The 14,169-nt window shown below is 34.3% G+C and overlaps 1 protein-coding gene across 1 annotated transcript in view; it reads left to right on the forward strand.

Annotated features, from left to right (window-relative positions):
- The window catches only part of COL24A1 (collagen type XXIV alpha 1 chain), a 395,634-nt gene that overhangs the window by 242,313 nt on the left and 139,152 nt on the right, over positions 1 to 14,169 (forward strand). The window contains exons 28-31 of the mRNA XM_059061755.2: positions 281 to 334; positions 7,331 to 7,384; positions 7,671 to 7,715; positions 7,834 to 7,878. Coding sequence (XP_058917738.1) covers positions 281 to 334; positions 7,331 to 7,384; positions 7,671 to 7,715; positions 7,834 to 7,878 — 198 coding nt within the window. The remainder of the gene's footprint in view (positions 1 to 280; positions 335 to 7,330; positions 7,385 to 7,670; positions 7,716 to 7,833; positions 7,879 to 14,169) is intronic.

Below are 14,169 nucleotides of genomic sequence, written 5' to 3' on the forward strand. Positions count from 1 at the left end.
TAAAAACCATGTGGTCAGTGAATATTAAATACTTCCCATTCTTTTTCAGGGTGTAAACACTTAGAAATTAAATTTCTCCAGATAGTAGACTATGTCAGAAGCAGAATATTGGGGGAGGGTAGTATGGTATTTGTTTAATAATTAAAGCATATTTTTTAAGGAGACTAGTCAATTTTAAGAATTCCCAAGGAGAATTACATATAATAAGAAAGGTTGTAACTGCTGTTCTCGTAACATTCCTGTTAATTCTATAACTGATTTTAAAATTTTCAACATGTAGGGTCCTGTGGGGGCAAGAGGACCACCTGGGAGTCCAGGTCCTAAAGGACGAAGAGTAAGTTATCTAATCAAGGAAGTGCATTAACCTTTTAAAAAATGGCATCATAAATAGTGATGCGTTCAGCAAAAATAGCTCTATATCTTCTAGATCATGCCTAGAGGTTGTTGGGTTTTTTCTTGTTTTCATTATATTAGATGACCTACCTACATTAATTTAAATGTAATTCATAATCATTTATATTTATAAAAACATACTTTTCCATTTTGTGTTTTAGAAATTTCACTTATTGACAAAGAATTCTTCTTTCTTATTCCCAACTTCCAGTTTCATTCTTTGGGGGAATTGTGGACGCAAAGATGTTTAAATTATTTTTATACTCACAAGAGACTTCTATAGCAAGGGATAGTAACAGCATGATAGAATCAGAGTGATAAGAAGTAGAATAAGAATACACAGGATGACCAAGAGTTTATTTACTGTAAATAAGAGGTAATATATCATCATTGTCTAAAATTATGCATAAGAATTAAATTAAAACCTTTCACTCTTTAAGTCTTTTAAACATTAAATCCTTTTTTTTTCTTTAAAGAAGTAAGAACCACCATTTATTGCATGCCTGTCACATGCCAGGCACTTTTACATATACCATCTAACCTAATACTCAAAACCACTCTAGGAAGGAGAGGCATTTATCTCACATATCACAGTTGAGGAAAACGGGGCTCAGAGAGTTTAAGTATAAGAACTGTAGACACGCAGGTCTATGGCACAACCAGGATTCAAACCTTTGTGTGTCTGATTCCAAACCCTATGCTTATTAAATACCCCTATTGAATTTTAGAGTACTTTTCCTTGATTAATTTGAATATGTAGGCTTTAAGAACTCTGTTTTCTCTCTTGGCTTTACCTTGACTTTTACAGCTAGTGAAGAAAATATTTTAAAATTCTAAAAACATGGCCTCCAAATAACAAAGTTGTTTTTTTTTTTAAAAAACTGCCATTTTCCAGTTGGCAAATGGGAGAAAAATGCTCAGTTTAAAATAACAACTTTAGGAATTCACTGGCGGTCCAGTGGTTAGGATTTGGTGCTATCACTGCTGTCCAGGTTCAGTCCCTGGTCAGGGAACTAAGATCCTGCAAGCTGTGCAGCATGGCCAAAAGAAAGAAAGAAAAGAAAAGAAAATAGGCAAAATAAATAAATAATGACTTTAATTTCATGTGCTGTGTTTTAGGTGAAGATTAAACAAAGAGAGCAAATTTTTCTGTATTGTCATTTCTTTTCTGAAAAACTATTTTCCTTTCTGGCTTATGGATTTACAGTCTATAAATAATCCTGATGGCCACATCTATTTTAGCCCAAATGAGATTTAAAATAATAAAATAAAAACTCATGGAAGATGATCTGTACTCTGTCATTTTAGTGGTCTGTACCCTGCCAGCATTCAGTACTTGGTCAGGTCAAATGTGTTTATTCAACTTTGTATTACTCATAGTGGGAAAGTTCAACCAGTTTTGTGAAAGATTTAAAAAAACAGAAATACTTAACTTTGGTTAGCTAAGTAATTGAGGTCTTATTGATTATCCAGGCACAAGCCATGTACCTAAGCAAGATATGTTTCTGAACCACTTGTACTATCTGATAAGTCATATGGAAAGTTCATATTCTCTGCAGTTTTCTAACCTCCCTGTGGTCCTTGGGCAAATTATTACTCTTTTGATTTGACACTTTGTTTTCAATTCTCAGCTCTTCAAGTATCTATTTTCCTCTCATCCTCGAAATACATTTTACTGATTTGTTCCCAAATGGCTTCTCATAATTATTTAAAGTTCACCCAGTATTTTCTAAGCAAGGTCTTTTTGTCTAGAAATAAGGGCTTTGTTTAATGCAAAAGTGCTTCCTTTATAGGAGAATATTTCAAATAATCAGTGAACATTGGGAATATCAAAAAGAACTAAAGACCAGAATATTGGGTAAAGAATATAGTATTATGAAGTTCCATGCTAATTATCACCTAGTATCTTCTTCTCCCATCAAACCATTCTCCAATCTATTCTCCACTATAGATGTGATCATAATAAATATCCTTTTGAATATTTTTCAGTCACAAAAAAATGAGACTATATTATATGTCCAGCACACAGGGATAAATGAAAAAAGTATCTGGCTGGGAATTCCTGTGCCCCAGCCCTTCTTGCTACCCCAAAGGCTGAGGGGGTCAATATTTCCAGCACACCTGTAACACTTTATGACACACAACTGTGTCACAGTACATTAGAGGAGAAGCTAGGCACATTTGCACTAGGAGGCCACACAAAGAACTCTCTTTATGAAACTAGTGCTTGTATGCCCTTGCTGTTCTGCCTGTGATTTGTACTGTTATCATAGGTGAATGTGCAAACATTATGAAAGGTAGGACCAGAACCCAAGGAGTCTGTCTGACTGTCCTTCTGTTTCTCTCCTATCCATCCATCGAACATTTACTGATATAATACCATCTGTCAAACACTGTCTTACTATCATGGAGGATCCAAGGTTAACTTTTTCTTAGATCTAAACCACATGGATTTTACGGTTTAATGACTTACAGTCCAGTGGCTTTTAAAGTATCATACAATATTGACAGAGAATAGCAAAAGCTCAGACAAGCAACAATACCTGCCATCTCAGGAAATAACCTAAGCAACTTAGTATCATGAAAATTTTTCTAACTAGTTTTATGAAGATTGTGTAATCCCACCCCTTATATAACTGAAAAATATAACAGGTTTGGCTGAAAATATTCATGTAGTTTGAGATTGTTTGATGGGAGAGTTACCTGGAGCCAACTTTAACTTTTCCAAAAGAGGATAAAAAAAAGATTAGATTTTTTTTAACTTAACCAGAATACATTCTTCAAGAGCTTTATAGGTAGAGATGTTAAGACAGGTATTAGAAAAAAATAACTCTATACCCAATTAGGTCCCTATTATAATATTGCTTGTCTCATTTTCTTATAGCTTGTCCTGAAGCTTGTTGTGTCTCAGGAGTCAAAGAATAACCCCAGGGATAACTTCTACAACCAATATCAAAGTGAAACTTGCAGATATTGATAAAGCTAAGCTTTTAGCTAATTAACCAACCCTTAACTGAAGCATAGAGAGGGCCAAGCTTTCCTAGTTCTGCCAGCCTTAACCTCTTAACTAGCAACCTTAGGCTTTATAGCGTTTAATTAAATATAATTGTTGTACTTAGACTTTTTTTTTTAACTTAATGTGGTTGTCTTTGTCATCAGTGGGAGCAGAAACTTCTCTTTCTTTTTTCCCTGTCTAGTCCTGGTTTAGTAAATGAAATAATAAATGTGAAAGTACTTTTAAGTAAAAATATTTTTTAATGGAAAACATTAAAAAATGAGTGATTATCATTAAGGTATTCCTTAATTTTGGAGGGAGTTCCTTTCAACTATAATACCAACCAGCATTTTACTCATGTTTAATATTCATTTTGTAAATTTCTTCTAAACTTCACATCCTCTATTTCAGCCTGAATTCACTTGATAGCAGGATTACATCTATTTATTTTTTAACATTTGAAAAAATACTATAAACTTAATAAAGCACAGTTATTCAAAATCTTTAGACATTTAGACATTATGTGAATCAGGTGACTCACTGATATTGATATCTGCAGGCTTCAGTTGCTTCATCTTAAAAAGCAGGGTTTAGACTAGTTCAGCCTTGACAGTGGATGATCTATGTGCTGAGGCAGAAACTGGCAGTTAATTATGAGACTTTCTTCCTGAGCTCAATGTAGCCTTTTCTACATATATATCTAGGCAACCACTTAATCTTATTTTTATCTAAGAAAAGAGACTTTTTTCAATCATTTTTAGACCAAACAATTTTTAAAAGTTCTTTTTAACTTATTACTCTATGTTTGGGGGCCTTTTGAAGCTTTATCCTTATGGCTGCTAACTTTTAAACCTAGCCAGAATGACTTCTAACTCTAGCATTAGCCTTGGAGGATCTACCATTGTGGTTGGTTGTCTAGAGTCAAAATTGTTATCTTCTCCCCACTCCCCCCCCCCTTTCTACCCTAAACAAACTTACACTTCCAATTTGTTTTTATATTAATGCTGTCATAATTCCACTGGTTACTTACTAATAAAATATCCAAGAAAGTCAGAACTTTCATGTTGCAAAGGAGTTAAGTGCCTAGTTATCAGTGGATACATTTCTAGATCTTGTTTTCTGTGGTATTTTAGAATGCTAACCACTGATTCCTTTTCATATTTTCTCAGCCACATTCTGTTATTACTCCAAAAAAAAATTGCAAAGTGTTTTCTTACAGGGCAGAAAAAAGAAAATAAGCATAGAAGGTGCTGGAGAAAGAGAATCAGTACAGGCTACTGATAAGATGAAGGTGATTATTGGAGCAAGGTCCTGAGGGATCTTTGCACTTAAAACTTCAGAGTCATCCTTTAAACATTGTTCTTTTTTTCCACCTTCAGTTACTTTTCAAACATTCCAAGGAAGCCGCCACCTCAGGACCTTGGCAGTTGCTATTTCTCCTGCCAGAATGATCTTCCCCAAGTTATTTGCATAGCCTGCAGTCTCAGCTCCTTGAGATCTACCCACATGTCACTTTAGAGAGCCTTCTCAGACACCTGATCTAAAGCGGGGCCCCCACCTTGGACTCCTTCTAGTCCCTTAACCCCCTTTATTTTTCTTCATTACACTTGACTACCTGTTGTCATTTTATATTTTAATTTTATATATCTATTTGCTTGTTTATAAATTCAGGGATTTGTCTCTTCTCCCTACTGTATCCTCTGGGCCTAAAACAATACCTGGCTTATAGTTGGCACTCAGTAAATGTTTGTTGAATGAACAACAACACACTTTGAAAGTCACTTACCTATTAAGTCCATACTCCTCAATTTGACATTCAAGGTCCTGTACATTAATACTTTAACTTAGTTTTGCTGTCTTTTATGGGAAAATAGGATCAAAAAGTAAACTGGGGACAGCTCATGGAGTACCTTTAATATAGACAGAAATTGTAGAGCTAGAGCTATGGCTTTAGCTTTAGTATGCCCAGTGGAGCTATAGATCCTCATGGAGTGAGTCTTCTCTCCAATCCTGTGGATGTGTCCAAGAGGATTAGGGTATGCACTTACCCTAAGGGCACCCAGGAAGAGAGTCCTGTTTATAGTAATCATGTTTTTTTGTTTTTATTTTTTGGGGGGGGAGGTCTGGAGATTTTAATTTCAGAAGGTTTTTATTTACACAATCAATTTCTTTAATAGATACAAAGTTATGCAAATAATCTTTGTCCTTGACCTGTTTTGAGTTTTTGCTTTTGAAGAATGGGTCTGTTTACTCCAAAGGTGTAGAATTTATGTGTGAAGAGTTGTTTCTGTCAACAGTAGTCCCTTATTTTCCCTTTAATGTCTCAGTGGTCTGTAGTGATATCTTCTTCTTCATTACTTTTTTTAAAAAATTTATTTATTCAAATTTATTTATTTTTGGCTGCGTTGGGTCTTCGTTGCTGTGCATGGCCTTTCTCTAGTTGCATGGAGCAGGGGCTACTCTTCGTTGGGGTGCGTGGACTTCTCATTGCAGTGGCTTCTCTTGTTGCGGAGCATGAGCTCTAGGTGGGCGGGCTTCGGTAGTTGTGGCTCACAGGCTCAGTAGTTGCAGTTTGCGAGCTCTAGAGCGCAGGCTGAGTAGTTTTGGTGCCCAGGCTTAGTTGCTCCGCGGCATGTGGGATCTTTCCAGAAGTAAGCAGCTTTTTAATAATATAAAGCTAAACTAAGCTGGCCTCAGATGGGATACAATAGAAGATATTGAAGCCTATGGGGCTTCTTCAAATCATCATGTTGTATTGGGAGATTGGTATCACTGTTTTGTATAGAAATCTTCAGTGCCTCCTCATTGCTTATTGATTCAAATATAAACTCCAGTCCTTCACGTTTTAAATCCCAGTCTTTTCACAATTATTTATTAGTATAGAAATACTAAAAAATACTCCATGTAATCACCAGCTCAGCTAAACAAACTAGTTTTTTTCATTCTTAAGTATCTTTTTTCCTGTTTCTTTACCCTTTTCTCATATTATGCCTCCATCTAGAATTTCTTTTAGAGCATGATCTCTGACTGTCAAAATAATATCTTCATTCCCCTTACAAATATGTGAAAGCTCTCTCCCTCCTTTGATCCCTTTAGCCCTTAACACACAATATCTCTGCCTATTTTATAGTTATTTATATAATTTACCTTATCTCATAATGTGGATTCCCATAACACTTAATGCAGTGCCTTTTTCACAGTATATGTTCAGTTAATGGTTGTAGAATTGAATTAATTCCCTTGCAAAGGACTTTAAGATCTTCCAAGGACAGTTATAATTAGGCAAGGAACATATACTGTCCTCTTTCATTAGAGAATGACTTTTGCAGCTAATGCTTCTTCATAACTAATTACTGAATTAATATTGATAGCAACATAACTGAGAAGTTTTAAATTTACATGAACATTCCCAGCAGCATTTTCTATTCCTTTTCTGTGCCCCTTGCCATCTTTCAGCTGTCAAGCAGGTGCATAGTGGGGAACAGTGCAGTCAGCATTCTTTTTCTAATAAAGTGATGAGAAGAGTTCCATTTCAAAACTATAAAACTTAGGAAGACTGTTTGGACAAACAAACCAGCCACTTTAAAGTTAATTTAGAGTTGTTTTTAGGAAAAATCCTGGATTTCTGCAGAGTAAAGGATAAGGTAAACAAAATACTCAAATAACAGCCTATACTATAGCTACCTCAACAACTGAATCAGCTGTTTTTGTGGTCATCTGATTTACTATTTCACATTAAATCTTGAAAGCACTGGCCTGATTCTCCTATGCAGATGGGTTCATCCATATACTCAGCTGTATTCTTTACTGTGTTCATGGCACAGAAACAAGCAAAAGGGGTTTTTCAACTAAAAAAGAGTCCAGTGTCTCCATTTGTAAGGATGCATAACAGTAAAAAAGAAACATTTAAAATTAACAACAGGATATTTTTTCCATCTCTAGGGACCAAGAGGACCAGATGGCCTCTTAGGAGAACAAGGTATACAAGGTGCCAAGGTAATCACTTATTTTCTCATTTCATAACACAGTTAAATATTTTTGAGCCCATATGTCCTACCTGTCTGAACACTGATGTATTTCCTTATAAAAGTATGGTTCTAAATTTTTTCTTAGTCTAGGTATGAAACATACATAAAGTTTTTACTACACACACAGAAATGTATTCTTTTTATTATTGAACTGTGTGTTTGATGTCTTATTTTTTGGTATGTGAGTGTATGTTAGCATGTATAAGACCATAATTCACATTCTGATTAACTCACCTGGTATTGATTCTTGTTAGGGTGAAAAAGGAGATCAAGGGAAAAGAGGGCCTTATGGTCTTATTGTAAGTAGTAAAATATTTCACATTAAAGATAAACATATAATATCTTCCATTTTTCTTGGTGTGTGATTCATATTTGGGGAGGGATTTGCTTGACCCAGGCATTTTCTTTCTTATGTAGGGTAAGACTGGAAACCCTGGAGAGAGAGGAGTTCAAGGGAAACAAGTAAGTAATTAAAAATTGCCAAGCTATAAGCAAATTTTATCCACTTTATTCTCTGATACAACTCTTTTTTAGTAATCAGTATTTTAGACTAAGAGAATACAAGTTCTTTTCCTCCTTCAGTCATTGGGTCAGTCTTTTTTTTGTTTGTTTTTTTTGTTTTTGTTTTTGTTTTTTTTTTGGGGGGGGGGTCAGTCTTTTACTGAGGCAAATTGCTTACTCAATCTGGGCCTTTTTTGTACCTATCTGTATACCGGTGGTGATAACTGATACTTTTACTTCACCTCTGCTATCATAGTTTTTCTGTGAAATCCATTTCAAGATAAAGTGGTATGATGTCATATAAATATAACAGTATATTAATAAAGCTAACATAAGAAACTTCTTTGAGGCTTCTTGCCTAGTTTCATTTTAATTCACCTTGAGTGTTGTTTGCACCCTTGGAGTGTGGAGCTATGTGTGTCATCATGTTTTCCCATGGCACTGCTCTAAGAGTTTTCAATACTATATAATGCTAAATATTTTCCTACCATCAAAAATCTCAGAATTATACAATTTCTTCTCTTGAACACAAGTTCTGTGGTTATCATCACTGACTGAGGGGGAGTAAAGTGTATTTTTTTAAAAAAGAGAAATATATACACACACATATATATTACACGTATATACGTATATAATTTTGAGCACATGAGCTTAAATGTATGGGTTTTTAATTCCATTTGTAATTATAATTTTAATGACATTTTGATTTGTCATATACATATATGTATAATTTAAAGTTATTAAATTAGATCATAATTTAAATATACTGCAACTGAAGAGTCAGAAAAGGAGAGGACAAAAATGTTTGAGCTGATGTAGTAATTATCAATAATGTCACTGCATTTACTTGTTCCTCTATGAAATCTGCTGCCCCCTGCCGGTTGTTTCCCATAATAGCATTATATTTGCCAGTGGTCAAACCTAAAGTAGCAGAGACTTAAAAGAGAAAAATGACTGTATCCAGGGAAAGAACTTGTATGTGACATTATATTATTAATTGAAATCATCGTCGAAGAACATTCCTTGAGTATTAATATTCATCATCTAAGTTTCTATTACATCAATGTAAATGGTGTTTCTGGAGATTCTTTCCACTTTGCTACACTGTATACAAAACCAATATGTTGTAGTTGAGTGGAGAAATTTGGAATTTATCAGGTCCATTCCTCTTACTTTAGAAAAATGAGACCAAGAGAAATAAAATTACTTACTCATTTTGTGCACTGTTGACATTCCTTAGAGTTTTACCTTCATTTTCAGCCTATCAGATATGCGTGGATAAATATAAAATTTGATATTTGATTTTCTCAATCAAATAAAAGTTACTAGAACCATTTTGTAACGGTAGCTTATGGCAAACAAGTTTCATAGACTACCGGAAGAGTAAAGTTACCTTAGTGAGTGACAGTAAATCATGAGTTAATACTAGTTGTTGAGGTTTACTTAACTTTATACCTACATTGTCTCCTCGGTCTTGATCGAACTGAAAGAGACTTTTGAGATCTGAGAGAAGCTTGGATCAATTAATCCAAAAAATCCAGATGCCCCAAAGATTTATTTGATCCTGCATGCTAATCTCAGCATCTCTCATCATTTATGCACTGTCGACAAGAAGGCAGTGCTGTATAATAGAAAGATACACTGGAGATCAGATTGACCTTTGTTCTAGTGCACGCTCCTAGTAGCTGTATAGTCTTGGTTAGATTGGTTAGCTCTCTGGTTCTTATTTTCTTCATCTGTAAAATAAAGATACATCTCTAAATTTTCATTATTCTAAAGCTAAGTATTACAAGGAAATTGGTAACACATATCGTACTCTGCTAGTCCAGATAAACAGGAGAAGTATATTTGTCTATGGGCCAACATCGTTTCCTATACTTGCCTTCCATCCACACATATATCTGACTCAAAGGGCAAATCAAGAAGAAAAGGACATGATTCATTGTGTTATTAAGGTGATAAAGCCTGAGTAACTTTTTAGTTTTCTAAATCTTATAAAAACTATAACAGCTCATACATTACTGATTTTTATCTAGATATTCTTTCAGTTGATGAGTTAAGGGTATTAAATTCTCCAACTATGATTTTGTATTTGTCTGTCTCTCTTTAATTCTGTCAGAGTTTGCTTTATGTATTTTGAAACTATTTTTAGAGTATTCACGTTATGATTACTATGTCTTCCCAATCAACTGAGCCTTTTATCATTATAAAATGTTCCTCTATATCTCTGGTAATACTTTTTATCCCTGGTAATACTGTTTGTTTTGAAATCTACTTTATTTGATATGTAAGTCTCTCTAGCTGTTTGCATGGCATATCTTTTTCATTCATTTATTTTCAAACCATCTGTGCCTTGGTGTTTAAAGTGAATGTCTTAAAGATAGATCTTGCCTTTTTATTCATTCCAGCAACCTCTGCCTTTTAATTAGTGTTTGCTCCATTTCCACTTAATGTAGTTATTGATGTGGTTGGATTTAGGTCTACCATTTTTATGGCTGTTTCTCCTCTGTCGTGGCAGCAGTAGTGGTGTGCAGTGCCTTCTTTAGGCACTGAATGATTTTGAGAACTCCACTCTAATTTAACTTCACTTTTTAGCTCTACTTCTCATTATTACTTTTAAGTGGTTATTCTAGGTCCGGAGTCAGCAGACTTTCTCTGTAAAGTGCCACAAAATATTTCAGGCTTTGTGGGCCGGATGGTCTTTGTCACAACTACTCAGCTGTAGTGTCATCATGGTGTGAAAGCAACCATAGATGGTATATAAAGGAATGAGCATGACTATTCAAAAAAAACTATTTACAAAATCAGGTGATGGTCCAAATTTGGCCCTCAGACTGTAGTTTGCCAACCCATGTGTTTAGGGATCACATTGTAACTTTCCACTGTCTACTTAGAGTTAATACAGTAATACTTAACATAATTGTAAGAAACTTGCAGCCATAGAGACCTGTTTACCAGCATCCTGTCTTATATGCTCTATTTGTTTTATATCTATGTAAGTTACAAACCCCATATTGCAAAGTTAAAATTCTACTTTAATATAAATAAAATACTTTTTGCTTTAATATAAATGAAACATAAATTAGAGATATTTAGTCGGAGAGTAGTGATTTTAAAAATTATCCATGCATTTACTATTTCTGGTGCTCTTCATTCCTTTCTACAGATGCACATTTCTAAGTGGTATACTTCCCTGCAGCCTATAGAACTTCCTTTAGATTTCTTATAGTCAAGTTCTTCTAGTGATGAATTCTCTTAGGATTTCTTTATTTCACCTTTATTCTTGAAGGATATTTTCACTGGTTATAGAATTCTGGGTCAACAGGGTTTTTTGTTTGTTTCCATTCAGCATTGTAAAGATGACATGCCATTTATTTTTGGCCTGCATTATTTCTGATGAGAAGTCCACACTTATCTTTATCATTATTCCCCTGCATATAATGTATCATTTTTCTCTGGCTGCTTTCGAGATTCTCTCTTTATCTTTGGCTTTCAGTAGTTTGACTATGATGTGTCTAGATGGATTTTCTTCACATTTATCCAGCTTAATGTTTGCTGAGTTTCTTGCATGTGTATATTTGCCTTCACTAAATTTGGAAATTTTTCAACTTTTTTTTAGGATATTTTTTTCTACACCATTTTCTCTCTCCTTTCCTTCTTGTATTCTAATTAAATATATGTTAGTCATTTTGATTACCTTAGATCCCTGGGGTCCTGTTCATTCCTATTTCAATCTTTCTTTTTCCTGTTTGTTTGTTTGTTTTTTTTTTTTCCAATTGGGCAGCCCGAATCTATCTTCTCTAACTTGTTGAGCCTTTCAATAAAATTTTATTTATTATATTGTATTTTTAAGTTTTATTTGGATATTTAATTTTCAGCTCTATAATTGTCATTGTTTCTTTTTACAAATGCTCTTTCTCTTCTGGTATTTCCTATTTGTTTATTCATCATGAGTACATTTTAATTTACATTATTGAGCATATTTATACTAACTACTTTAAAATCGTTGTGTGATACATAATAACATCTGTGTAATCTTGAGTTTGGTCTCCATTAATTGCCTTTTCTTATAAATGTGGGAAATTTTCCCTGTATGATAATTTTGAATTGTATCTTGAACATTTTGACTGATTCCTTTTAGCGACTCTAAAGTCTGTTATATTTCTTTGAAGAGTATTGTTTTGTTTTTAACTTGGCAGGCAGTTAACTTGGCTGGTAAAACTCCAAGTTTTCTCTCCTCTGTGGTAGGTGGCTGCTGAAATCTCTATTAAGTTCCTTTAGCCTTGTCTGGGCTACTTGGAGTCTACCATACCAATACAAACCTTAAATGTCAGCAAGAGCTATAAGCAGAGTTTATATTTGCAATCTGAGGCTCCTCTCTGGCTCTTTCTTTCACCACTTTTCACCATCTATGGTCACTTCAAATTCTGCCCTAGGGTCCTCCATACCAATAAGACTGAAGGTTTCTATCCTACTTTATTTTAACCATCTTGTATGGCTTCTCCTCTGGCTAGAAGCCATATGAAAAAATCAGAAACTCACCTAGTGTCATTCCTTCTTTCAAGTGTAGACCCTACTACTCTAGTTCCTGCCTATTTTTGGTCTTTCTCCAGTGCTTTCATATCTTTCCTTTTTAATATTTTACATTGGGTTTATAGTTATCTCTATATAGATTGGTTGGATAGGAGCAACTTGGCCAATATTTGAAGTGGAAACACTTAGCATTTCTTCTTTTAATATAGTTTTCTCTGTAGTAACTCAGAATACTTGAGAAGCATTTATTTCGTAATCTTTACAATACAAAAAGTATACGGTATTAACTCTATACTTTCCTGTTCTTCAGACAATGAAGCAGAATGCACACATTTTCATGATCCTACAGTGAAAGTGTGGCAATAGAAATAACATATACTCCCTTGCTTATTCTCATAAAATGTCTTGATGATGCTCGAAACATGTTTATTTAAAATGGAAAGGCATTGAATGCTTGATTTCTCATGGAATTCAGTAAAAAGCAGTTTAGTGTAGTGGAAGAGCATGGCACTGGAGTCAGACACATTCGAGGTCAGATTCTGGTTCTGTCACTTATAGCTGTTTTGACTTTGTACAAATTATTTAACCTCTCGGAGCCTCAGTTTCCCTATCATTAAAATGAGATACCTTTTATAGTTATAACAAATGATGTTCATTATGTGCTCAGCACAGGCTCTCAATAAATAGCAACCATGATAGTCATTATCCTCCTGGTCATCATTGTCATAATTGCTGAGATGCATCATAGAGCAAGGAGTTGTACTACAAATAATGTATTTCAGTAGCATCTGAAAAGCCTTAAAGGGAATTTTTATTTTGTGCCAGCTTTTGCTTTTCTTCTTCATCTCCAATAAAAATAATTAAAATCCATTTAGGTCATTTCATAGCTTTGCCTAACAGCATTTATGCACCATTAACAGTATTACAAGTACATATTAAGCTTAATATTGTGTGCAAACACATTTTACAAAGCAAACTGGGCAGACATTATTTAAGGTTCTGAACTCTTGCTGTATGTTCAATTGGTATACCAGGCACAGAAGGATCCCTTATATTGATCCCTTAATTTAGGAGTCCAGAGTACATGAGTAGAAGATGATTTTCATGATTGAAACATGGTCTTACTCCAATAGGAGTCCATGAGATTTTGCATATCTCCCTTTCTCTAACCAGACAATCATATGTAACTAAACATAGCATTGATAATCATAACTTAGAAGACTCTTTGTTGCTAGAAATATTGAATGTCTTTACTTCTAATTTAATATCATATTTTTTTAGATTTCAATTTTAAGATGAAATGGTAATTGTGATCTGCTGTATAATTGCCAAACTTCCCAAGGTCAGTAATGTAGAAGAGTAGAAGAAGCAAATTGCAAATAAACAAGGGCAGTATTTTATACATCATTAGTAGTCATCAGTGTCCAGCACACAGTACATGCTCAGTTAATCTTTAAATGGAAGGATCAAAGAGGACCTGGAATTTAATTTAGAGTTTTACATACCATTTTAGAATATCCCCCCATATCTAAGACTCAGTTTTATGGTACCATAGGTGGCATGATGTAAAAATGGAGGAAAATAAAGAACATTGGAGAGGTCCAATTTGATCATTTCTGGTCATCTAGGTTCTGAGAGCATTGTGCCCTCCCAGGTTATAAGGGCATAAGTCATACTTATTAATACATCACAAGTATATTATTTTTGATAAAAACTTTT

This window comes from Kogia breviceps, chromosome 1 (assembly GCF_026419965.1).
Source record: "Kogia breviceps isolate mKogBre1 chromosome 1, mKogBre1 haplotype 1, whole genome shotgun sequence".
Lineage (NCBI taxonomy): Eukaryota > Metazoa > Chordata > Mammalia > Artiodactyla > Physeteridae > Kogia > Kogia breviceps.